General features: G+C 40.2%; 2 protein-coding genes across 7 annotated transcripts in view; one reads left to right on the plus strand and one right to left on the minus strand.

Moving 5' to 3' along the window:
• The window catches only part of Ca12 (carbonic anhydrase 12), a 53,061-nt gene extending 46,767 nt beyond the window's left edge, over positions 1-6,294 (plus strand). For 2 of the 6 annotated variants that reach the window (XM_046426508.2, XM_058573374.1), the window contains exons 9-11: positions 1,952-1,963; positions 2,828-2,915; positions 3,610-6,294. In XM_046426508.2, coding sequence (XP_046282464.1) covers positions 1,952-1,963; positions 2,828-2,915; positions 3,610-3,682 — 173 coding nt within the window. In that variant the 3' untranslated portion in view covers positions 3,683-6,294. The remainder of the gene's footprint in view (positions 1-1,951; positions 1,964-2,827; positions 2,916-3,609) is intronic. The other 4 variants (XM_058573378.1, XM_058573377.1, XM_058573375.1 and 1 more) reach the window with 3 other exon arrangements.
• A 6,102-nt stretch (positions 6,295-12,396) lies between these two features.
• Aph1b (aph-1 homolog B, gamma-secretase subunit) overlaps positions 12,397-27,500 on the minus strand; it is a 28,124-nt gene continuing 13,020 nt past the window's right edge. The window contains exons 5-6 of the mRNA XM_046426512.2: positions 21,745-21,872; positions 12,397-15,998 (exon numbers count right to left, since the gene is read on the minus strand). Coding sequence (XP_046282468.1) covers positions 15,831-15,998; positions 21,745-21,872 — 296 coding nt within the window. The 3' untranslated portion in view covers positions 12,397-15,830. The remainder of the gene's footprint in view (positions 15,999-21,744; positions 21,873-27,500) is intronic.

Genomic DNA, 27,500 nt, shown 5'->3' on the forward strand with positions numbered 1-27,500 from the left:
TTCTGGAGAAAAGTCCCATCCAGGGGCCTTGTTCTCCATTGACCTTGTTCGGCAAACTAAGGCCACAGGATGAAGGCACCTCCTCTAGGCATGGATTGGGACTGCTCAGCTGTTTGAAGGCCTGTGTGGCTCTCAGGATGTTTGAGGTGACTGGGAAAGAGACGACTTTAGAAACAGTTCATTTTGGACAGACTGGCCAAGTGGTCAGGCTCACTAGTAATAGTCTTTATGTGGCAAGAGCTGGGTGGGCACCACAAAATTCTGGAGCTTTAGAAACAAGGAAAAAAGTGAATTTCATTGAAGGGCTTGTAAAAGAAACCACGGCCAGTTTTTCTTTTTTTCCTTAAGACCCCAAGGATCAAGGTCTCTGGTTACTTTTAAACAAACAAGCAAGTACTACCTCCCCGCCAAAAAAAAAAAAAAAAAAAAAAACCAACATACCCAAATACCAAGTTGCACTGTGCAGTGGCCATGGGCCAGGCAGGGGACAGAGCCTGTGATGTATAAACACCTACATCATAGAGGCTCCTGCCCCAAGCACCTCCGAAGCCACAGACTGTTTCTCGTGTTCAGGTTACAGGAAGAGGCCTAGGTAGGGAATCTGCCCATGGAGCCCTTCTCTCTGCCACTTGGGTGGCCATGAGCTGGTCATGGTAGCCTAGGAGCAGGGAGAACAGGACACTCTGTCCTTGGGAATAGCTCCCTGCATGCCTGCTCTGCTTACCCTAATAGCAGTCCAGGGCCACCTGAGAAAGCCAGATCAAGGACACACAGGGGCCAGCCTCACATTAGGGAGGCTTTACAGGCTCCATGTGAGATAGCAGGATAGTAGGGAAGGGGCATAGGTTGCTGGACCTTGGGGGATCAGCTAGACTCTGGCCAGAGGACAGGAGAAGGAAGGAGTAAAACCTCCACCTGCAGCATCAAGTCTGGTTCCCCAGGGTGTCAAATGCCCCAGAAGCATATTCCTGGTCCTCTGTTAGCATCTCACATTGGACAGGACTGTCCTGAGGTTTCAGTGGCCATGGTGAACTTCATGGGAACAGGCTCTTCTGTGTGTCAGGCTGGGTGGCCACCATCTGCTTCCAGTGTGAGTTAGAACCAACACTCCTCCGCCAAACAGATACACACAAGTATCTGTTGAGATCAGACCACCACCAGAGAAGAGGGTTTATGTAAACAGAGACTCTTTAGATGGAGAACCTGATTGGGAGAAAGGGGAAGAGTTGTTAAGAACTTGGAAGCATCAGGCTGGGGGTGGCCAGAGAAGATGTCATAACTGGGTTCCTCTGCTCACTCAAGAAGGTAGATTTACATGAGACCCCCCTGGGAGGTCCCCAGTAGGCCAACTGTGGGATTTTACCTTAGATGTCTGGGCACTAATTCAGACTCACTGAGGATTCCTACCTAACCCACCCCTTCTGTCCCCAGTAGTGACTTACTAGACCATAGTCCCCTGGTTGTGTGTAGAAGAGAAGGGAGGCAGGTATGGTAGAGGAGTTTGTCTAGTAGTACCAAACAAAACCAGAACCAAATCATGATAATAGAGTGAGTGGGGTGGGGGAGAAGGCTGGTGGCAGATTCCTGAGGAAAATGAGCAGGTACCATAGTAGACAACAGCCTGCCACTGAGGCTGATTCTCAGCCTTCCTCCTCTTCCCTCTTTGGCCACACTGTATTAAAAACTAGTCTTTCTCGAGCAAAGAAACTGTTGTGGTAAAGGATCATGGGAAGGAAGAATAACAGTATGAATCTCTAGGTAGGCATTCCCTCTGCTCCCTCAGATAGTCACCTGAGCCAAGGGTGACCACCCCTAGAAGGGTTGCAGAAGCCCTGCCTCACCAACCAAACAAAAGTTGAGTTTCTGTCAACACCTATCAGACCCAGCAGAGTTGGACTCTAATATTCTAATCTTTTCCTCCCCCTTTTAATTGGAAATCCTGTCGACCCAGGACTAAGTGTGGGTATGTGGCTGACCGGCCGTGCATGCTGCAGCTGGGTGACCCCTGTGATTCTCAGTGTGATCTGGGCCTGTGATATTTCCAGCTCTGTTTCTCTGTGCTGTTGCTCTGGCTCTGGACCCCTCCTCACTGAGTCTCATCTTCAAATCACTCTCTAATTCAAAAATGAACTGCCAATCATGTTCTTCTAATGAAAAACCTAATCATTCTACAGCATGTGTACAAAGGATCTACTTACGACCTTCATGGGAGGGAATGGTGGGAGGGCATTGCCTGAAAACAAATGTAAGCCCAATGTGGAGGTCAGATGACTGTCCATGTGACCTTGGCAATGGGCTTGATTGTTTGGGACCCCAAAGGAACTTGGGGATAAAACTGATTGATAGACATTCCAATGGGCCTCAACTCCACGAAGCAAAGATGGAGTGAGTTCTTATTCTGTGGTCCAGGGTTTCTCAAAGTGTGGTTCATGTACCATGTGCATCAGAATCAGCTGGAGGTGCTTGGTAAAATGCAGATTCCTAGGCCCCACACCAAATAAATTATATCTGGGTCTCTGAGAGTTGGGGGCTTTTGTTTGTTTGTTTTTGTTTTTTGTTTTTTAAATCTACATTTTGAACAAGCTTTCCAGATGATTCTTGTGCAGGTTTGAGAAACCCTGCTGGAAACCACTACATTGCAAATGGCTCCCTTTAAGTACTCCAGCCAGTCCCACTGAGCCACAGACCAAAATCTGAGGCCAGAGATGGGGAAGTTTTGTCTTTCTGAGAATGATTATGCAGCTGGGACATGATTACACTCATCTACTGTGGGATGAAATAAAGGGGAGGGAGGGATGTAACTTGTTGTCCACTGCCTCTTCACCAGGCATCATCCTTTCAGTGGCCTTGGCTGGCATTCTTGGCATCTGTATTGTCCTGGCAGTGTCCATTTGGCTTTTCAAAAGGAAGAAGAGGTGAGCTGGTTTGGATTCATAAGTCCTTTATGATTGGTCCATCTGGGAAGACAGCCTTGCAGAAGGAAGAGCCCCTGTCATTTGAATCAACACAGTCTAGCAGGGCTGGTCCCACACATCCTTGCCCCAGCCTCCTTTGCAGCAGACACTGATTGTTCAAGGGTCACTGTGCTCAGATTTGGGGGGTGTACACCAATCTTGCTGCCATTGCTGATTAGCCGTGTGACCTTGGACAAGAGGCTTGAGTTGGGTTTTGCCTAAACACAAGCAGCTATTCTTACTAAGACTTTTCCATCTGGTTTTCCTTCTATAAATCCAAAAAGAAAAAAATGAAGGAAAACCTCATGTCTCACATTAGTATAAGTACTCTTGGTCCATAGTTTGTCTTTTCCTAAAACATAATTTATTCTTCCTGGTATGAAAGATAAAAAGGTTTCCAGGAATTATGAAGGAATAATGGGACTTCCTTCAAACTGCAGGTCTGATATTTAAAGACCAGTTGGAAAATGAAGAGGTTCCATTTTGGTTAATGCTTTATTTGGGGGCATTCTCTCCTAAGGCGAACAGAATTGGGAAAGATCCCAAATAGTAAAATCTGATTTCTAAAATTCCCTCATTGCATATATGAGTCAGACTGTTCTCTTTCTCCCTCCCCCGATTTTTTAACAATACTTGTTTGTTCTTATTGTTCCAGTAGCAAAAAAGGTGACAACAAGGGAGTTATTTATAAACCAGCCATTAAGAAGGAGACCGAGGCCCATGCCTGAAGTCCCTGGCACTCCCAGATGTCCAAGGAAGGAACTTATTTTGGACACCACATACTTTGGCTCTGTGAACACTTTACAATACCACAAAGTGTTCTTTGGAGCTCAACCTACAAACACCCCGTACCTTTTGGGGGCCTCCAATTGGGCTTGCCACTGCCTGGTGCCACTATCACCCCCATTGTGATCCATTGATGGGATGAGCTCTAGACCAGAAGGTGGGAACTTGGAACTGACTGCTCTGTGTGAGATGGCTGTGCTGTCTGGATTCTGGGTCACAAAACAAGCCACCTGCTAGTGACCTATTACTAGTTGGAAAACACTTCCATCCTGGTTCTCACTTGGTATGTTCTCAAGTGTCCTGGAAATTCGTCTTATTCGCCCAGCTTCCAGGCTAGAATGTATACTCTCTGTTTAGGCATTGCTTTTGAAACTCAGTTTCTTTCCTTCCTCCTTTGGATTTCCTTCTGCTCAGATAAACCTTCAGTCTGACCTCACAGAAGAATTGAGACAGGAAGGATCAGGATGTCAGAAAGAAATGAAAACAAGAGATATACTGTGTGATGTAGTGGGGGAATTTTCATATTCCTGTTCCTTGGGTCAGAGACACTGATTGGACCTTAGAATACGGCAGTCTCAAGTTCCATTTCTTGGTGAGGATGAAAGGGTAACAGAAAGAAGAGAGAAAAAAGAGGGGGAGAAGTAATGGGAAGACAGACATGGTCTGGGAGAGTTTCTGTGAAGTCAGCACTGGAATCACAATCACCTCCCGGCCACCATGTGAGAAGGACTGAATGTTAAGTTCAACCTACACTCCCATCAGTGAGGCAGTTGTGTTTTATACTCTACAAGTTTTATTAATAAGTGTTCCTTGAAAATGAGTTGCCTCCTGTCTCCTAGAGTAGATGTAAGTTCTGAGATGATCTGCTTTTGAACCTTCAGAAAATAGGCAGAAACAAAATGATTGTAGAAATTTGTCTCTTTTGCCCAGATATCTTTCTCCCACTTCTGTGACTCTCTTACTGCCAACCTGGAATCAGGGACTGTCTCTTCCTCTGACTTTGAAGGTTTCTAATCATGCTTAGTTGAAATATAGTTTCATGCTACAAGAGCAGGGGCTAGCATGGTCCTGGTATTTAAGGACCAATATTAATGGAATGTTGCTAAGATTCTGCATTGTTCTTCCTCCCCAAGTCACAAAGACTAAGAAGACAATTCTTTCCTCATTTTCCTCCCATAGAGGTGGGAGCCTTGTAACAGTCAGTTCCATGACTGAGAAGGAGCCTCAACCACTAGCCCCTGATAGCTAGTTTCCTGCTTGTAGTTCACAGGGAACTTTCTGGTTCACAGTCTCATTTTGACAGCATAGAATGTCCTCTCTTGAAGCACAAGTTTCTTTATAATATCTTCCTCATTCTACTCCTCACTCCGACTTGAAAAATTCTTTTTGTCACTGCCATAACTTTTCATAATGACAGCAATTCCTATGTCTTTGTAGCCTGTTTTGCTAGGCAAGTTTACAAGTGACCTCACGGGGACTCAGATGTGTGTCTGTGTGTGTGTGTGCACGTGAGCATGTGAGACTTATGTCAGCCTTGGAACCAGGTGTGGTGTCCCAACCTTGCCATTACATGCCTGTGCATTATCAAATGACAGAAAAGACAACCCTCATGACCAAGCAACATGAAATAGGTGATTTCTTGGCCTTGGTCCAAAATTGCCAATCAGAAACTAGTAAAAACCACTCCAAACCAGCTGGATTGTCTTTCCAAAAAAACCCCTCTGTATACATGAATGAGTTTTATGAGAGAACACAGAGATCATTGTACCTGGCACAAGGGCAGGCTGTTGAAAGGGAGACTCACTGGAAGGTGAAAATGGTGGCTTTTATCCTTCCCTCTTCCCCGTCAGCATGGTCCAGGTACTCAGCCCTCATGGCTGAGATGAAACAAAGCCAGAAAAAATGCTCCAAGAATCAATGCTGTCAACTTCTTTGCTAATCCTGCAGGACTCCTGAAGATCCAGCTTTCCTCAGATTCTTACTCATTCCACTGACACGAGCTGTCACTGCAGGAAACCAGTGCTGTCGCGTGTGACGCACAGCTATCCTACACTCGCCACTTAACTCTGTTGAGTGGTGGGTGCCTGGGAGGCTCCAGTGGGTGTTGTGTTAGGCACATGACAGGTACAGCCCACAGAAACAAGGCACAGGCTGAGGGAGCGACATGGGGAAGTCCCTGGCTTCTCCAGTCTTTCCTTTGCCTCTCACTAAAGGGGATCTCGAGCATCTTTGATTTGCCTCTTTAGTATCATCTGGTAAAAATCTGTATGAGTTGCTTTAAATACTAGAGTTTCTAGTATTTGCTGTGCTGACTCCCCTAATCTCATTTCAAGTTCAGATCCTAAATTCCACTCCCTTGTGGGACTCTATCAAGACCTCGTGACAGGCCTTTGGGAAGCACTGGGGTCTGTAGCACCCCTTAGTCCCTGTGCCTGGGACCATAGGCCACCGTGGTGATGGTCTGTTGAGCACTTCCATATTTATTGCCACAATGATTGTAATACAGACATATCTGTAAGTATAATAAATGATAAATAAAATGTTTTTCACATCAGACCAACTTTTTTTTTGGCCAGGGGAGGTACAGTTAAAAGCATTACTATTGCAAAATGCTTTGAAGCTCCCTATTATGGTGATGAGTAACAAATGAGAACAGTCATTGTCATTGGCATCCAGGTCTTACAATCTGGCTCCAAAGAAAAATACACAGATGGACTTAATCACTGAGTTGAATATGGAGGCCTATGTGCAGCCCCCAGTTGCACAGCTGCTTAGTCAGCAAGGCTGGGAAATCCAGAGTAACTAGAGCCAGGCCTAGGGAGAGGGCGCTGTGCAAGCTGGGGCTTGAAGACAAGTCAGATTTGAACAGATGGGTAGAAAAAAGGGGGGTATTCTGAACCAAAGGATTGAATATAGGGAATAGGTCCCATATCTCTTCTTGCTTCTGAGAGTATTTTATACAGCAGGTGGATGGCTTCTCTTGGTTGCCTCTTACTTTATTTTGAATCTGTTTGCAAAATATGCTGTCACCTGCCCTCCCCCACCATATAATCTTTTATCTAAACAAGATTTCATATCCTGGTTTGCTAAAATAGACAGTCCTGTGACGGTTACAGGTAAACACCATCACTGTATGAGTTATTTAGAAAAGTCTCCAATTTTCACTTTATCGGCCCTAGGATGGATATGGGTGAACTATGCAAGAGTCATTTGCTCCAGGAGGTGATACAGCAGCTGACCCAGCTTTGAAGTAGAAACATTACAAATCCTCCAGCTTGTAACTGTCTCTTTAGCTGTAACTCAGAGATTCTCTGGTTCTACCTTTCAGCATCCTAGGTGTCATAGCCATTTGCGAGGATGATGCTAGGCAGCAGAGAGACAGTCTACTGAAAGGCAGGAGCCTTGGACTTGCTCCTATCCCAGTGGGGATGGGGTAGGGAAGACATTTGAGTACTTGCTGTAGACTGCTCACCTCCTTTGAGGGTCTTCCTTCTCTATCCACAGCCTTCCCCCATTCCCTGAGTGCAACACTCTTCTGAGTTGATGTCAGGCTGGCAAGAGCCATGAGTTGGCAGAACCAACTTGGGTCCTTCAGCTTTGTCATTATCTCATCTAAATGCAGCTGAAACAATCTCAAGCCCATAGCCCAAAAGAATGTGAGACACATGACACATGTAGTCACACTAAAAAAGAGTAAAGAAACCAGTGACATTAATTCTAATAACATTTTAAAAATCCAATAGATTTCAAACACTATAATTCCCACATGTAATTAATATTTTAATGAGATATTTTAATTTTGCAGTACTAAGTTTTCAAAATCTGGTGTGTATTTTACACTTACAACACATCTCAATTCAGATGCTAAATTTTCCTTGTAAATATTTGATCTGTACTTTGATTTCATCAATTTTACTGTTGAAAAGCAGAGTTGCTCTTAACATAGTTAAAGTTTTCCAAATTACTGAATCTATTATCAGCTTTTAAATTTAAATTGATTAAAATAAAATAAATTGAGCTTCTCAGTTTCACTAACCACACTCCAAGTGCTCAATAGCCACTTGAGGCCAGTCCCCACCTTGATGAACTCTGCAGATGTGGAGTGCTCAGCTCCTTTGAGATGCCCTTGAAGCCTAGGGAACTTCCACACAGAAATAAACCCTGGAGGAACATCTTGGGGTCGAGGAATGGGAATGGGAGATAGAAGACGAGGGACATCTAGGTGAAGGTGAAGACATGAAGGCAGGAAAATGAAGCCAAGATGAATGATTAGCAGCAGACTCTGGACTCTTTCCTTCTCTCCTCCTACCTTGTCCCCTGCTGCAGGGGGCAGCTTCTTGACCTTCCTGGCCCTGACCACTGCCTGGGGTCCAGGAGCTCAGGAGTGTCAGCCCTGGGGCATTCCAGTGCTTTTGCCAGAGTGTGGACTGCAGGCTCATGGACACCTGATTAACAGCAGAAGGACCTATCTGTAGCACCCCGGCCAGGTGCCAAAAATTTACCTCCCTCCCCTCCCTGCTCCACACGTTCTTTCCCACCTCTGGTCCCCTTGGAGCCCTGAGGTTCCCACACTGGCAAGGCATTTCTAGGCTTCTGTAGCCTGGCAGAATGAAGGGAACAGTTTCTGGCAAAGTCTGCTTTTGTAACTAGTTCTGCTGGCCCCTATGTTATGAACAGAGGACTTCCTTCAAGGTAGCAGAAGTCCCAGGGCTGTTCCCAGGAGGAAACCTGATCTCTGGGGCCACCTGCTGGGAGGTGGAGGCACCATCCTCAGTCTGCACTGAGGCCACCTCTGAGTAGCCATCCAAACTGGAGATGACCTGGCAAGGACACAACACCCTCAGGCTCAGATTCAACTGTCACAGGGTGTGGGTGGAAGGTGTGAGGCCCAGACAATGCTATAGGAGTCCCCCTTTCCACCCATACCCCTTCATTACAGAATGAGAGATAAAGGCCAAAGTACCTTGCTGTACTGAATAAGGCACCATAAAAAAGTTATCACAACCATTATGACTGTAGGTCAACAAGCAATTGGACAACGCCTTTCGTGTGGATACTCTTTACTGTTACAGTGCCCTTCACTCCATTATGCAACAACCCAGGAAAAGGCAAAGCATATTCAAAGTGGGAAACAAAGACTCTGGCTACCCAGGTCAAACTCACAGCTACTGCACCAGAATCTTTGGTGACAGGGCAAAGGCCACCTTCACAGCTCCAGTAACACAGAAACCTTCTTGTAATAGAATTCACTATGATTACCCCAATCATGCAGTAACCTCATAAAACCCCACAAGTCAGGGAAGGAACGTGATCTCTACTCACATGGCCAGCTATGACCTCTCAATATTGTAAGTCAAAGTCATTATTTCTGCTTGAGTTCATGCATTTCAAATATTAACTTTTAATTACCTGCAATGAAGACAATAAACACAGGGCCCCTGGGCTCAAGGGTAAATGGAGACCTCTAAAGCAATTCTGTTTTGGTGATGAGAGTCAACCAGCCTTCTCTGGAAGAAGCAAAGAATTTTCTAGAGAAATAGGCAACATGACCAGTTAGTGCCTCTGCTGAAACTAGATATCCAGCAACAGGTCCTGTGCATCTTGGTGTTTCTCCTTCCTCACCATCCAAATGCACAATCATTTGAAAAGTTTTTCTGAATATGGTACATGGAGGACAGGGCAGCCACTAACAAGCATAGCTCAGGGGCTTATCACTCCCTCCTAACCATTGGGTGAAATCTGAATTCATCTCCCTCCTATCCTTCAAAATAATTTCTAGCTGATTTTCTCATACCTCCTCATTTAAGAGCAAAGATTTAATGAACAACTTCCATCTGCTAGGGGCAGATTAAGTGGTGGGGACCCAAGATGAGTTAGGCAGGGTCCCTATATTCAATGAGTCTGTCTCCCTAGACAAACAGAAGCCACTAACCATAATATATAGCAGTGCGTAAAGAATCTATGCATCCATGAGCAAAAGAATGGCTAAACAAACTGTGGTATATCCGTGGAATGGAATAATTCAGCAATAAAAGGTTGCAAATTTTGATATACACTAAAATAAGGATGAATCTCAGAAAATTATGTTGGGTAAAAAAACTAGACACAATAGCACATTTCATGTTATTCTAATATTAAAATTTTTAAAAAGTGAAATTAATTTATGGCGATGGGAGTGGGAGTGGATGAAGGCTCTTGAAAGTGGTATGATTTGACTGAAAAGAAACAGGTGGGAAACATCAGAGGGTGATTGGGGTGGGGGTGACACAGTTGAACATATTGGCCAAAACCCATCCATCCAAGCACAGATAATTTTATTGTATGTAAATTATTCCTTGAATTTAAAAAAGCATAAAGGTTTACAGTGGAGAAAACCACTTGCTTCTCTAATTCTAATGAAGTTAGGAAAGACTTCAGACAAGACGTGACACTTAAGCAGGACCTTGAGGAGAAAAAGAACGTTTTCATCTGTGTTTTTCCTTATAGGGTTTTGTTATCAGGGTAACACTAGCTCACAGAATGAACTGAGTGCCATCGCTTCCATTTTTCAGAAGAGTTTTTGTAGAATTGGTATTGTTTCTTTTTAAATGTTTGTTAGAATTCTCCAGTGAAGTCTTCTAGGAGTTTTCTTTAGAAAAATTACAGGAGATTTCTGGTTAGCCCAACGTATAAAGAGTTTAGAAGTCAGTACTCCCATCCTTACATGAAAAAAAATATGCAAATCAATAATTTTATTGAACCCATCAGAGAACTACCATCTCAGGGCAAACTACCACCCTGAAATCTGGAGAGATGAGAATCATCCAGACAGCCACAATTGTAATTTTCTTACCTGGAATAGAAGCTGCTGGAGCCATAAACTAGTGAAGATTCTTCAATGTTAATTCTGACAAACCACTAGAGTTTGAGTATAGACTAGCCAGAAAATGAGATATAGTGTTATTGTTGTAAAATACATCCAGGGGTTTCCCCACAACAAAGGCCTACGCTCTAAGGAAAAAAGACTTTACCAGAGCCCCATCCCACCTGGGGCAAAGGGATTTGTCCCACTTCCATTCCCTTTGGTCTTCCTGTCTCATCTAACCTGGCCTGGGGTGAGGGGATGACGGGGGATTGGAGGAGTGGGGGAGGTTGAGACACTTAACCCAGGGATGTCAGCCTATTGAAAAACTGATATTTTGATTTTAGGATTACAGGACATGTTCCATCCTTCACATCTCATTGCCACACCATCAGGGTTCCAGTATATAACAGTGGATTAGAGCCTAGTGAGCTGCAAGATACAGACTTTCTCTGAAAAGAAGCATTTGGGGAAGCCCCAAGTCAAGTAGGACATTAAAAACAAGACCAGTAGAGGGAGCCTTTGGCATATACAACTTCAGCACACATTAACTGTAGTTCAACTGCTGCCCAGTTTATCCTAAAATTAACACTAAAGGCTTAGTCAATTTCTAATATACAAAAGGTTATGTTATTTTCAGCAATAATTACAATGCATGTTAAGAGGCAAGAAAAATCTGAAATGTTAACTCTGACAAACCACTAGAGTTTGAGTATAGACTCATATGAGTATAGACTCATAAGGCTATTCAGATTTTTTAATACTTGAGTGAGATTTGTGAATTTTTTTTAAAAAAGGATTTTTTTGTTTGATCTTTTAAATTTATTGGCATTAAGTTGTCCATTATATTCCCTGTTACTTAATAATATAGGATCTATAGTGATGTCTCCCTCTCAATCCTGATATCGTTGCTCTTTTTTCTCCTTATTGATCTGTTCAGTTTTATCAATGTTAACCAGACATTTAATTTTCTCTGTTGTTTCATTGCTATTTGATTTCTATTTTTATTATTTCTTCTCCTTTAGCTTTAGTTTTCTTTCACTAATTTCTTAAGGGGGAGCTTAAATCATTGATTTTGAACATTTTTACTTATTTACTAAGTATTCAAGGCTAAAAATCTCCCTCTTTAATCCCCTGCAAGGACTTCATTTCAGCCATTCTCCCCTGCACCATTTCCCACTTCCTACCATGCCCTTCCTATCCTATTACAGCGTGTTCTCAATATGCCATTACAGTTCGTATCATAAAGAGGAGAGAGAAAAACATCCTCATGTGTCTGCAAATCTTCCTCAGGCTATCATTCTTCCACAACATCTCTGCTCTTGATGTGGCATCTCCATCTCTCTCAGTCTCTATGGCCTACTCTGTTTGCATGTTTACCCTTTTTTCTACACTGAAATTGCTTTTATCAAAGTCACCAGCATGTTTTCTGTATACAACAATCAATTCTCCCTCTTCTCATTATTCAGCAGCTTTTGACATCCTTTGCTACTGGCTCTCAGCCCATCACACTCCTCTGGTTTTATTTCTTTTTTCATCAACTTTTTCCCCCTTTACAACCCTTGCTTGCAGTGCTCCAGGGCTCAGTCCTCAGCTACCACCTTTTCTTCTTGATCTATATCCACTACCCGAGTACCCTTCACCCATTCCTAAAATTTGAAGCATCTCCTGTATTCAAGGTATGCTATATTATTCACAATTCATAGTGCATTTGATCGGTTATAAACAACAGACTATATAGCCATGTTTTAAATGCTCAAAACCCAAATAGATCCTGAAGGAAAGACTACTCCAAAGAAGGGGAAACATGGGAAATGAGTAGTACCAAATGATCTTTTTATTATTCAATGAAAAATACAGGTCTGCAAAGAGTCTACTGCATTGTGTATGGAATGCAAGGTTGGATGTTGAAACTGTATAGGACGGAATGTATAACTTTTATAAACTGTTACATATTTTACAGACAGTCCCCAACTCTTCTAAAATTTACTAGAAGTAAAACCTCTTAGTGTGTAAGAAATATAAGCATTTGTAATCACAAGCAAAATGTTCTAAGCAAAGCACTTCAAAATATTTTTTTGTGACATCTACCTTGTCTACCTGGAAGTAGGAATGGTGGGTCCCAGAAAAAAACTAAGTAAAAGCCAACACCCTTGAGGAATTATTCCCAGGAAGCAGGCTGCTGGTACCCTAGACAGGTTGCCACCCAGGCTAGTTGGCAAAACTTCAGTGTCACCCTGGGGCCCACACTAACTACTAAACCCTGTTTGGGGGCTGGGCTGAAGTAATTGGAAGGAGTACTAGTTACAAGGAATCTTCTGTCACAACTGCATACGTTGCATCCACTCTATAGATAAGAACACCTTGCTTTTCCGGTGTGAATCTGCCACTCTCAGCAGTCACTGGAATGTGCTTGAGAAGAAAATTAACACTGGGAACAGAAATCATTTTCTATGCATTCTGCAGATGACATCAGTACTTCCTTTCAGTCATGTTTTCAAGAAGCTCAAAAGGGCCACTGCTACTATAACACCTAGGCCAGGATCAAGGCAATTGGACATCTCTGGTTATGATTACTCAAATGAAATAAAAAGTACAGCTTATGTTAGAAAACAACAGAATCAGTATCAATTAATTACAAGGCAATATATTTAAGCACTGCAACAATATTCAAAATTCCAAGGTCAATGTTAACTGTCCACATTTTCCTCTAAACAGAAAAATCCTGCATGGAGGAAAGCATGCAGCACCAACACCAACTCCTCTCCAGTTATTACCAGGACTCAGAAAGATCCATATAGATAACAAATGCAAAAAAAAAAAAAAGGCATTTCAATACAAACATAGCAACAGAGGAAGTCTACACCTCCCTCTAGGCTTCCTTGGCAGATGGCAAAGCAGCCTGTTTGAAACAAGTGCCTGAACTGACCATGGCAATATTCACATTCTAAGAGAAATCAGGGTTACATCATTCCCTTATTCATAGGTAACCAAAGATTATTAAATAATTTCCTGAACTAAGGCAATAGTCTGACCATAAAAAACTTCTGAGTTTTTATTAAATGAGATGATACAATATTCCAGCTTCTTAATATTAAGTTATTGGTGTACAGAGAACTTGATCAAAGCTCAAATATGAATAATATTAAAATCTCAGATTTTAGATATAGGCAAATATTTTATCAGAGTATTCACTTAAGAGATTTATATATAATTCAGGCTGGGGATGTAGCTCAGTTGTAGAGCACTTGCCTACCATGCATGAGGCCATGGGTTCAGTCCTCAGTACCACAAGAGAGAGACAGAAAGAGCAGAGGGAGAGAAAACGGGGAGGGAGAGAAAGAGGAAAAGGGACAGAGACCATGTTCTGCTAAGAATAAATCCCAATTCTATGGGCATCTTATTCCCCTTAATTTTGTACAATAAAATTCACTGTTCAGTTACTAAGTCCTTGTCTCTTCTAGTCCAAGCATAATCTTGTATAAAGCCGGAAAAAAAAAAAAAAACAACTGAACTCCATCAGAAAACACTAGTACTGGTGCTGTAGTTACCTTTAGGGGAATAATTACAATTACTTATTAGGCTGGTAGAAGCTCTACTCCTTTTTCATCTCTAGATTGAGATATTCTAGTATTTTAAACACAGTGAGGTTTCATTGACAAAAGTCTGGTCCATGAGTAAGGTTCTGGCCTCTGGAATGATGTACAGTTTGCTCAAAATGCTGAATGCACTTCTATTTGAAACATGTTCATTATTCTTTCCCATCATGGTTCTGTCGCATTCATTCATCTAGTGTGTCATATTGAACCCTTCATTGCTGTTTTTTTTTCCTTTTTCTTTTTGGTGGGGGGGACCTTCTTCTAAAAAATATATAGGATTCACAGAAGTATCCCTTTAATGTATAATTTCCATTTCACACTATCAGCTCCCCAAAGACAAAAACTGGGAAAAATTTCCAGTTAGTAAAATCATAATTCACTAGGATTTCCTCTCCATAAAGGAAATTAAAAAAAATGTTATTCAGAAGCTGAACAAACACCTTGGATATTCTTCTAAAGAGAACGCTATATCACTGCTACCAAAACCCAGATACCTAATAAATCTAAAGATTATATGGATATGTAATAGCAAAAAATCTGGCAGTTTAAAATACATTTTTACAATTTTATACTATACCATTTGGGTAAAGGAGCTGTTCAGTATTGTTAATGACAACCTTGTCTGCCTGGATGCTGGCTGGCTAGATTCAGCTGAAAACAGTAACAGGAGCAAATGAAAAGTGTCCAAGAACATCCTTTTGGCTTATTTTCCTTGAGCTTTTGGTCACATTTCCACCAGCTCCAGGGAAGCCTGTCCCAGGGTACAGTTCTCAGTTCTCTGTTCAGCTGCTTAGGGATAAAACATGGGGCTTTACCTCACCTAATCCAGCACCTGGCACTCAGATAGTAAACACTGCAGCTTTAAACTAAGAAAAGACTCAAAGACTTTGCACAATTCTCGATTTTGTACTTTCCAAGGAAATAAAAAATTAATCTTAAACTGAATTTATACTTAAAAAATGCAGTGCCTCAAAAAAGCAAAATCTAGAATGGAAAAATTTCAGGAGAATATACCTTATTAATCTAATCTTATTTTGGCTAAATTATCATAGTAAGTCAGTGTAATTTATTATTGTATTGAGAAGCACAGTCTACCATGTTTTGCTAAGATGGTATTAGTGAAATATATGTGAATGGTTCAGAGGTGATAGCCCTTTAGCCTTTTGTGAATTCATAACATAAAAAGATAAAGGCTAACTAGAATTTGACATTCAGCAATTTACTTGCTTAGCACAAGTTGAATCAGGAGACAGTTAAATATCAGAATCTCATTTACTTAGGATATTGAGAAGTTCCCATCTGGATCCCAGTGCTTTTCAGCCTTGTCACACATTGGAATTACTTGGAAGCTTTCAAAAATTACCAAATGCTCAGGCCAATTAAATCTGGAGTGGAGAGCCCTGAATCAGTATTCCTTCTGTTTCCCAGGTGTCTCTAACATGCAGCCAGCACGCAGACCACTGAGGCATCCTTTTGAGAGACCTGTTTCTTGAAAGCCAAGCAAATGGAATTCCTATCTAGATAGCTTTGCTTTTCCAAAATTCCACCAGAAAAGGGGATTTCTTTCTTTCTTACTCTTTTTAGAAAAAGGCACTGTTGTGCTTCCTCTAATGACACAGCCTGCTATTGGTAGGAACTGACTGTCGGAGGTTATCTAGAACGTTGGTGGTAAAGAAGAAAGTCCTTGTCTTGGCAGAGCAGGCAGAATTTCAGGCTTCGGCAGCTGCCTCCAGCAACAAAAAATGCCCAGATGCCCATGAACACCATGATTACGTATGCTGACACCAGATTTATTCCATAGTGAGGACTTAGGAAGGTCTGCAAAGAAAAAATAAATCAACTTGGGTAATAATACAAGCTTATTAAACACGTGGAATAACCAAAGACGGGAAAATATGGAATATTCTCAAAAGCTGGACTGTGTTTCATCAAACTACAATACATATCATGTGTTAAGAATCCACAAAAGCATCCAGAACCAACTAATCAAGAAAGACTTGTCTGTAGATCCTGTGCTTTGCTAGCTTCTACTGACAACCCTAGAAGATAGTCACTTGCCAAAACCTAATGGAATACTCAGTAGAAGACACATGTTATAATCTAGCCCGGGTTAGTATCCATTTCTGTGTTAATTGTCTATTAGAATTTTCAAGAAAGTGAGGCAAGTCCAGATTAGTATGAATCCTTAGTATTTAAGGAAACATGTGGAAATTGAGTCTCTTTTACAGCTGGACAATTGCTATTTTACAAAAGTTTATTCATTTACAAAATACTGATAGGAGCCAGGCACCGTGGTGCATGCCTGTAATCCCATCAGCTCGGGAGGCTGAGACAGGAGCATCTCGACTTCAAAGCCAACCTCAGCAATGGCAAGGCACTAAGCAACTCAGTGAGATCCTGCCTCTAAATAAAATACAAAATAGGGCTGGAGATGTGGCTCAGTGGTTGATTTTAACCCCTGGTATGCTCCCTGACCCTGTCCCCCCAAAAAAAATACTGATGGAGGTGTAGTTCACTGTAAAGTAGATATTTAGCATGCACAAGATCATGGGTTCAATATCAGCCCTAAAACAAAACTAAACAACCACCACCACAACAAAAACCTCTCATGGAATGCCAAAAGGCACTGGGTCATGCATTAGTGAAGACCAGAGTCTTCATGCTAATGGAACTTATAGACTAGCCAGCAGGGCAGGTAATGAACAAAGAAGTTAATTACAAATCATGATGAATGCTAAGACAGAATAATTATAATTTTGATGATGTTAGGTATTAAGAACAGGCTTATATACTTAGGTTGGTCAAGGAAGGTCCTAAGAAAACAGCATTTAAACAAAGATATATGGGAGAAGTGAGCTAACCCTCTGTAGGCCACAGGGAGGAATCAGAGAAGGAGGCAAAGAGCTGGATACTATCGATAACTGAGAAGAGTCAGTATTAATGACGGTTAGGAATGTGTAGGATCAGCAGATGAGGTCAGAGAGGAAGGCCGGGGTCAACTATGCAATGTTTTGGTAAGGAGCATTAATTTTGTCCTCAGTGCAATTGTGGATCATAGAGGGGATTTAGGTTGGGGTCTTGAATGACTTTAGATTTTTTAAACTGAAGAGAATGAGTTAAATGAGGCTATGGTGAGAGGGAGGGAGGGAGGGAGGGGGAGAGGGAGAGGGAGAGAGAGAGAGAGAGAGAGAGAGAGAGAGAGAGAGACTAGTAAGTAAGTTACTGCACTGAATGAGGAAAGTAAGTACAGGATGGTGACTTAAGATCAGGATGATGCGATGGAGATGGAGAAGATAATATGAACAGACAGAAGTTGCTAATGGATTGAATGTGATGGGAAGGAAGAATCCAAGATTGACTCTCACATTTCTGGGCTTTAGGTAATGGTGGTGACATTTAATCAAATGACAAAGACCTAAGGAAGACCAAACTTGAAAAAATTGGCAAAACACCAAGCTTGGAAAGATAGGTGGGAATCAAGTCTATCAAGGATACATTAAGAGTAACATCCCATGAGATTTTGAAAGGCAAATTCAGATAAGTGGTTGTATATAGAAATATGGGGCTCAGAGGAGAGTCCTCAGCTAGAAAAAAAATGTAGAAGCATAGCCTACAGAAGGAACTTGGCCACAGCCATGATCGTGATAATGCAGGGAGCTATGGTCTCTACAAAGAGATGGTAAGAGACAGGGCTTCAAGACTGTACCCTGAAATAATGCAACATGTATAAATTATTTGTAAGAACAGGAGCCAGTGAAGGGGTCTGAGAAAGAGTAAACAGTGAGGTAAGAACAAGTCAGCACAGTGTGGTAGAGCAGAAGTGAAAGAGGGAAATGAGCGGGGTGGTCAACTCTTTTTAAAGGCTGCTGAGATGAAAAAAGAACAATGTTGAAAATGAAGGTTCTTTTCGACCTCAACAGGTACAGTTTTAAAAGGACTGTTGAGCAGAAGGCACAAGGGGCTGGAAGTCTGAGTAGTAAAGAAGTGGAGACAGAATTTGTGGAGATCTTCTGTGATGATAAACAAATAGGGAAAAGGCAGTACTGAGGAGTTTTATTTAAGCCATGTCTGTGTGCTGATGAAGAGGGAAAGGCTGGCCATGGAGGACAGGGGCACAACCAAGGGAGGGAGGTCCTCCAGCAGGGGACAATGGAGCAGGGCTGGAGCCCAAGTAGAGGGACTGACCTTGAAAGGTGGGAGGGACACTTCCTCTGTTGGACCAGGGTTGAGCTGGGGGTGTGGATTCCCATGTAGTCCAACCATATACACTTAAAGAAGGAGAGGATCTGACTCAAGTTTGTTACCTTTAACACAAGTGCTTTCAAGTATCTCCAAGGTGCCTGCACATTCCCTTGGCTAAGGCACTTATCTTGACCCATCGGCTCTGCCCAGGGAAATGCGCTGATTTTGCGGGCAGCACCTTATGCAGAAAGAATACTTTTCTCAAGAGGCATCTGTGGGCATGGCAGGCACTGAGCATTTCTGATTATTTTTTCCGAATAACTTTATACTCAAGTCTCATAATTTAATTTATATTGTAGAAGACTAAACTTGTTTTGCTTTTTCTTTATAGTCTATTTCTTTGGAAAACATTTTTGTCATTTAAACAATTAAAAAAAATTCATGATTGTTGTAGAAAATTAGAATATACAAATGAGTATATATATAATATATATATATATTATATATATATATATATATATATATATATATATATATATTTTAAATATTTTTAGTTGTAGGTGATACAACACCTTTATTATACTTATGTGGTGCTGAAGATCGAACCCAGTGCTTCACACATGCTAGGCAAGTGCTCTACCACTGAGCCCCAGCCCCAGCCCTATATATGTATGTATACACACAAGTATATATGTACATATACATAATATATATATTATTTTAGTGAAACAATTACTTAAATGGTTTTTCTCTGAAATCTGTCATTCAGAGATAACTATTGTTAACATTTTGGTAATAAACATTCGAACTCCCTGGGTTCTTTTAAAACCATTAAATATGATAACATCCACCATTAATATTCAATCACTATTTATTGGTCACCTATGTGCCAAGGATTGATAAAAAGACTGACATAGTAAGATCCCAATCTTGATGATCAAACTCTAATTGAAGAGAGATGTAAAAACTGTATTAAATAAAGTAATTCCAGCTAAGGACAAATGTTATAAAAGAGCAGTGAATAAGGTCCAGTGATAGTGCCAAGTCTGGAATGTGCAGCTTTTCCAGATGGGCTTTACAAAGAATGATCTAAGTTAGGGAGAAGACAAAGCCCAGTTGATAAGAACTGTGGAGAGCAGCAGGAGATTAAGTTTTGCAGCAGCAAGACTGATAAGAAGCTTAGGTCAAACAAAGAAGCCCTGGTTTATTCCATAGGCTTCTGCTACAGATAATGACTCTCTACACTTGGCTTCAAGGACATGTGGCTCTCCGGGGTTTCTTACTTCATCCTACCTCACTGTTTCTCCTTCTCAGTCTTCTTTATTGGCCCCTCCTCTTTTCCCCAAACACACTGCTGGAACATCATGGGGCTCAGTCCTTCAGCATCTTCTCTTTTTACTCCTACTTCTTGTAGTCATCTTTCTTAACCTCTCTCCAGATTTTTTTGCATTCAATTGCTCACTTTGGATGTCCAATAGGCACCTCCAAAATAATGTTCCCCAAACAGAATTCCTGAACTCCCCTCTCAAACTAACCCCTCTTAGATGATGGCAGCTTCATTGCTTCTGCTGTCAAGGCCCAAAACCTTGGAGACAACCTTGGCTCCTCCTTTTCCTCTCACATGCTTCACCTACTCTATCAGGGAATATTGCTGGCTCTATTTTCAAAAATATGTCCGAAATCTGACCATTTTTCAATTCTCCACTCTCGTCTCACCCATCATTATCACTAAATATTCTGCTATGGCCACCTGGCTTCCACAAACATGCTAAGCATGTCTTTTAGTCCTAGGACCTTTGTACTGGCTGTTCAGTCCTGGATGCTCTCTCTCAGCCACATGATCAACTCCCTCATCTCTACTTTGCTTTTTTTTGTTTGTTTTCCCTCTTAAATGTCTCTTTCACTATAAAGCATACTCTGACCACCTAGTGAAGAGATGTGACATCACCACCTTGCACCCTGGATCTCTTTGTTCTACTTTTCCTTTTGTCTAAATCACCAAATACCTTCTAACACACCGTATAGTTTCTTATTTATTATATTTATTATTTATTTATATATTTATTGTTTATCTGAGTGGATACCAGCAGATGGGTCAGATTCATAAGAACATTTGCTTTATCATGTAACTTTCTTTCTGATTATAAAAATGCTATGTTATAGAAATTTGAAACATGACAAAAACTATAAAGAATAAAAGAACCCATAATCCCAACACCAAAGATAGATATTGTTAATATTTTAATGTATTGTCTTTCTCATCCTTCTTTCCCACAAAGATTTGTCTTTTCCTAGTTGCCATCATATTAAGGGTATGCCATCATATTAAGGGTATGCCATCATATTAAGGGTAACCCTGCAGCACTGAAGAGTTTTAGGTGTATGGGCCGGTGGGGGTACAATATGATGGCATTGTAGAAGGATCTAAGGGCAAAGAGCCCATATAAGAAAATCTGATATAAACTCTAGGTGCATGGAAAGAAGAGAAACAGGAGGCAAGCATCATCAGGAGGAAGCTTGTAACACTTCAGCTGACAGGTCAAAACGGTCTGGACAGGCAGTGTCAGGGGTCACACTGATAATAATGACAAATTTCATTAAAAGTGAGATTCAAAGTATTACATAGTATTCTTAAATAGATCTAGTCAAGTTTTTTTAAACCTCGCTTTGAAAAACTACTATAATGCCAATGAGAAGGAAGTGAAATCAATATTTTTGTTATTGATCAGAATGTGTGAACATGGTACAACCTTTATGGAGAGTATTTTAGCAATTTTTATCAAGTATTTAAAAGATCTCCATGTGATTTGACTTTATAATTCCATACCCTGGAATCTAAACTACATATGGAAAAAGTTTTATGCAGATAGATGATGAAGACAGCTTCATGATAACTATAGAGAAACAGAAATGATTAACCAGTTAAACAAATTATAATTTTTACATAATGATATAAATTTATATCTTAAAGGATTTGTAATCAGGTGGAAATTGCTCCAGGTGTGTTTATTTTTTTTAAATGGTGCTGGGGATTGAACTCAAGGCCTTGTGCACGCAAGGCAAGTGCTCTACCAACTGACATATATCCCTTGCCCCCAGATGTGCTTTATAATGTAAATATAAGTATAAAGCAAGATTGTTTCAGGTTTGACTATAACCATTAAAGGAAAGACACATGGAAATAATCTTTAGTGAAATTCACCAAAAAAAATTGTGTTTTTTTTTTCTGGAGTAAAACTTAGATGATTCATTCATTCACTTAAATTACTTTTTTGACTCCAAATTTTCCCATGAGTATGTACTCCATTTAGAGAGGAATTTACCATTTTAGATATGTGAACTTGAATTCTAAAAAATGTTGTAAGTCAGTGGCAACACTCACCTGAGTAGATACCAGCAGATGGGTCAGGAGAACTATAAGAAGAATGTACCACTTTTTCTTCTCACAAGCATCAAAAAATATAATGCCCCAGAACACGTGCAGCAATATGATAACCAGCGTCATGAAAGCTGAAAGACAGTCAACCATTAGTGCCCAGTCCTACAGACACCAAAGGCTGCTGAACATCCTTTCATTGTGCACAGGAATGCAAAAAAGAGAATTGTGAGTCTAAACAGCTTTTCCCCAATTAGCCTTCAGCCCTACTTAAGAAAGACCTTTTTCAATTAAAAACAGTAACTTCTGTTGAGACAAATCTTCTATTACTAAGGTAGGATTTCTCTTTAGAAGTTTTCTTAAAAGGTCAATGGGAGAATAAAATAATATTAGAATTATAATTATCTAAGATTATTTTTAAGCAACTGGCACTAAATTTGATCAGTGTCCACAGATTTTTTTTGGGAATACAGCTTCTGTGTGTGTTATGTGTATCCTATGTTCTGGATAACATTCTTTTATTTAAAAGTGGAAAAATTTAATATATACTGCAAGTTTTAGCATTAAAAAAAGTTATATAAATTTCTTATCTGGTCACACAATAAAGAGATCATTAGCACCCACCGGGAGAAATCTAAGTCTGGCAGTTCTCTTTCATACTGCTGGCAGATAAACAATCTAGCATTACTAATAAAGTGGAAAACATTCATTCTCTATTTCAACTCGAAGATCTATGTTATAAAACAGTTAGTTCTCAACCAATAGATCACCAGAACCTGAGGACTTACAAGAAGTGCAGAATACTGGAATCTACCACACACCTAATATAGAAACAATGGTGCTAAGAGCCAATCAATTCCAGTTTAAATAGCCTTCCAGGTCATTCTGATACATGGCCAAGTTTGAGAACTACTGCTCTAGAGAAATTCTTACAAATATGCAAAGGAGATATACACACAAATTTATACCAGCACCATTCGTAATAACAAACAAAAAACGTTCATCATTACCTGAATGGTGTATTCACACAATGGACTACTATATGTGATCTAAATATAAATTATCTCAAGAATATAATGTTGAATGAAAAAAATCTGTATAAAAGTGCATAGTTTCATTTACTTGAAAAACACACAAGACAATATTCAAAAGACATAACTGTTGCAATTGGAGGAAAGCAAGCTATTAAATTTGGTGTGACAGTGTCATCATTTTAGTAATTATGATAAATATTTTAACTCAAATAGGAGCAGAGCAATAGTTTTTAAAACTTTAAGACTATAGAAGACTAAACTAAAATGACATATTTTAATTCCAGAGATGACTCTGGAAAGAGAAGTTCTCCTGGAGATAGATCCTGGGATAGTGTTGAGACCACTGACAATGCCCAGGAGTTAAGGTTTTAAAGTTTCTTACATCAGAAAGGTGGTAACTGGCACAAAAGCAAACCCTGAGTTTTTAAAATAATTATAATAAAGTACTCACGCTTTAAGGGTTCCTAAAACCTAGATGTCATGAATATTGGAACCAGTCAAGTATGCTCTTATGGTCAAGTCCTACTTGGGAAATGCTCTCAGGAAAAACCTTCAGTCTATTCTGTAAAGCATTGTTCTGTATGTTGTAGGCAAGTATCTTCAATACATCATTAGCCCTCAACTTGCTTCCAAATTTTCTGTATTTCTTAGTCCTTCTTGCTAAAAAGTCTTTGACAGGTTGACTTTGTCTCCAAAGTCCAGTACAGACATCTCAGACTAGCATTCAAGGCCCTGTACAATCTGGACCCAAATTCTGACAATATACCTCTACTAATGTATCTTCAAATACATCCTTAAAGTAGAAAACCAGAACTCTTCTTTTCTTTGACCATACTGGTTTTTTTTTTAACAGATTTATCCTCTTGGCTACATACTCTACACCTCACCAATATCCTTCCCCATTTCACCACAACCAAATCTTACTTTTATTTAAGATCCAGCTCAAATGTAATTTCTTCAGTGGATTCTTCCCTGATATATACATTTCACAATTTTTTAATAGTGGGTATTGAAACCAAATTTGCTTTACCACTGAGCTACAACCCTAGTCCCTTTTATTATTTTTAAATATTTTTGAGACAAGATCTTGTTAAATTGCCCAGGATGGCCTTGAACTTGCAATCCTCCTGCCTCAGCTTCCCAAGTTGCTGGGATTACAGGCATGTGCCATAGTGCCTGGCTTCCACTTTTTTTTTTTTTTATCTGTACTCTACACATATTTAGTGAGCACTTAGATAGTCTGGCCTGAATATTATACATAGATCTTTGGTGTCAGACAATCCCAAGTTAGAATCATGCCAGCTCCATTGTGTGTCTTTGGACAAGTTATTCAACTTCTCCATTTCCTTCATTTCTAAAGTGGGGATAATACCTCACAGAAAGCATAGTGCTTGGCAAACGACTGCTTTTCAATAAATGTTGACTACTCTGTGCTATGGTTAATGAATAAGCCAGGGTCCTTAGTGAGCCGTACTACAAGGTGGGAAAGTGAAGCAAAGCAGCAAGCAATTACCACATTTATCCAAATCCCCTGAGTATTTGGCTATGTATTAAAAATGCATTCTTTTTCATTCTTAAGATTTTTTCCCTCTGACTTTGTATTACTCTTACATTTATTTTCTTCCTGTCCTCTTCCATTATCTGCATAGGTATATTCAGTGCTCAGTATGGGACAGGTCTGTGCTAAGCACTGCATCTTCCACAAAACAGTTTCTGGGAGCCTTGCCCCATCTTTCAGCTTACTGTTTTATTAACATAATATCTAAAGGAAATCTTTCACATATCAAAATATTATACATTTCTACCTGACTACTTATTTAATAGCCACCACTGGTTTCTGACTAGCTTTGATGGGTCATCGTGAGCCCTTACCATCACAAGGTACTATGGCAGAATACTGAGAGTTATTGTTTATTCCCTCTGCAACTGTTAAGAGATCCAACAGACACTAAGACCTGGGTATTTGAACTACCCTGCCACATTCAGGTAGCTATAGCTGCATATATTCTATTTTGATACTTCCATTAGCAAATGGAATTTATTTCAACTAGAAATGAAGGTTTTCTAGCAACAAACCTCTCTAGAGAGCCTCCTAATTTTTAAGCCTTTCTCATTAAAGTCCTAAAAGTCCTTTAATGATTAGCCCTAATATTTGCTTTGTTCCAATATTTTTCTTAGAAAAAAAAAACCTTCTCCAAATATAAGAATACCAAAGTTAGCTAACAGATTAATAAAAGGAGCTTCCAGAATTTCCAATATTTTGGAATATCCATAAAGCTGAACAATTTTAGCAAGTACTGTACCTCTGTTTGTGACAGAGGAAAGTTTAGTTTGACAATGGATTTCCTCTTCTAATAATCTTCTAAGGCTAAATCTCTAGGCAAACAATGCTTCAATCTAAACCTTTTTTTTTTTTTTTGATACTAGGAATTTAATCCAGGGGCACTTTACCACTGAGCTATATCCCCAGTCTTTTTAAAAACTTATTTACTAATTTATTAGGTACTGGGGATTGAACCCAGAGGTGCTTTACCACTGAGTGACATACCTAGCCCTTTTCATTTTTTAAGACAGGATCTAAGTTGTTTAGGGCCTAAGTTGCCAAGGCTGGCCTCGAACTTTCAATACTCCTGCCTCAACCTCTGGAGTCACTGGGATTATAGGCATGCGCCACCACACCTGGCTCGATCTAACCTATGTTAAAACAAAAAGTTTCACTGTCATCTTTAAGAGGTAACATTTAGTATTGCCTCTTTTTACTAACTTCTTTAATGAATAAACCCCAAATATTCCAGCATTCAGATCCCTAAGTACCATGTCCTTCTCTCATTCCTGATATAAACTTTTCTGTCCCTATGAAAACAATGGCCTAAGATAGCAACTAATGCTAACTCTGGATTCCTGAGAGAACATAAACTGCTGTAAACTGTAATCTAGGTCTCTCTTAATCACCTCAGTGTGTTTCTGACTACGTTGGAGAGATATAAGGGCTGCTTATGGGTGGTGGCAGCAACAGAGACTTCTCAAAACCCAGCACTTGGCCCTTGCTGCCTATAGTCAGGCTGTGAATACCAAAGGGCTTTTGGCTTCTTTTCTAAGGGTCTGAGGTTTCTGGGTTCTATGAAGTGGGAGCCTGCCCTCTACTCCTCCAGGTTATAGGAACCCTCTGGATTTGAGAGAGATCTCCAGTCAAGTGTAAGCAGGATTCAGGTCCCAGATATTATTCAGTATTAAAATTCTCCAGTATTAAATTTATTATCCATGTTTTGAGCAACTAATAAAAAATTATTATCCATTATTTTAAAAAATACGTGTTAAAACCATCTCATATTATATGGAAGTTAAGCAAGTTATGGTACTGTCCCTTAATACCAAAAAGATTATAAACAAGATGTCCCAAAAGCAACTTAAATGACTGCAGGTGTTTAAAATAGAACTCATCATTTCATATTTATGAAAACATTCCTGAGGCATGTTTATGAGCTGAATGGACTACCAAGGTTATAATGTTATGTTTAAAGCCCCCCTAGCAATACTGAAGAATGTTGAAATAAATACTCTTCCCAAATTAACCCATCAATGTGATAGCATGAACACTGGGAGGCCTCTTATTAGTCATGTAATCCAGTCCCCTCACATATGGAAAAAAAATCAGTCCCACAGGGTCCACTTTGAATGCTTCCAATTTAGGAGCTTACTTCATTAAATAGCTACTGTGGTAAATGTTCTCAAATCTGCCTTCCTCTAACTCAGTAATTCTCAGCTAGGGTGATTATGACCCCAGAGGACATTTGGTAATGTCAGTAAACATTTTTACTTGTCACATATGGAAATGGTATTGTCACATTTTTTTCTGTTATATAGTGGATAGAAGCCAAGGATGCTGTTAAAAGCCCTACAGTATGCAAAAGACAGTTCCCCAATAAAAAAGTATCTGGCCCCATATGTCAATAGTATTGTAGTTGAGAAACTGCTCTAACTCCTGCTTTTTAATCATAGGAAAGCTTTTTGAAGAAATACAACTCTTTTTTTTTTTTCCATATGAGGCACATTAAAAAAATAATTGAAATTCCCTACATTAGTCAGCTACTGCCACAAAAAATGCACTAAGAAACCACACCAAGCCAAGTGTGTGGTGGTGCAAATCTGTAATCCCAGCAGCTTGGAAGGCTGAGGCAGGAGGATCATGAGTTCAAAGCCAGCCCCAGCAACTTAGTGAGGCCCTAAGTAACTTAGTGAGACCCTGTCTCAAATATTAAAAAGGGCTGAGGAGGTGACTCAATGGTTAAGAACCCTTGAGTTCAATCCTGGTACCAATGAAAAGAAAGAAATCATGCCAAAGCTCATTGGCTAGAGCTGCAATTAGGAGCATGGAGTCCAAGGCAGTGCTTATGGCCATCAAGGGTACAACTCCCCAATGGGGGACCCACTCAGGCAGCAAGCAGTGATTGTGGGCTCTCAGGATTCCATTACTTTCTATTAATGCTTCATTGACTTCATGAAGTAAATTAGAACCTTTTAAACCTTATTGCTGGTCTAGAGTAGTTTCAATACCATGAGATTTACCTTTTCTTTAAATGCCTGCTCCAAATCAGCTCTCAAGTCTATCTATTCCTGGTGCTATTTATAAAGCAAAAGCAATCCTATAAAAACTTGGGTGAAGATTTAAATGAAACTGGATATAACTTCTGCAGCTGGATTGCATATGGGTTATGATAAAAAGGAAGA

The sequence above is a fragment of the Marmota monax genome, unplaced genomic scaffold (genome assembly GCF_021218885.2).
Source record: "Marmota monax isolate L192 unplaced genomic scaffold, Marmota_monax_Labrador192_F-V1.1 WCK01_AAM20220418_F8-fsc00078, whole genome shotgun sequence".
NCBI lineage: Eukaryota > Metazoa > Chordata > Mammalia > Rodentia > Sciuridae > Marmota > Marmota monax.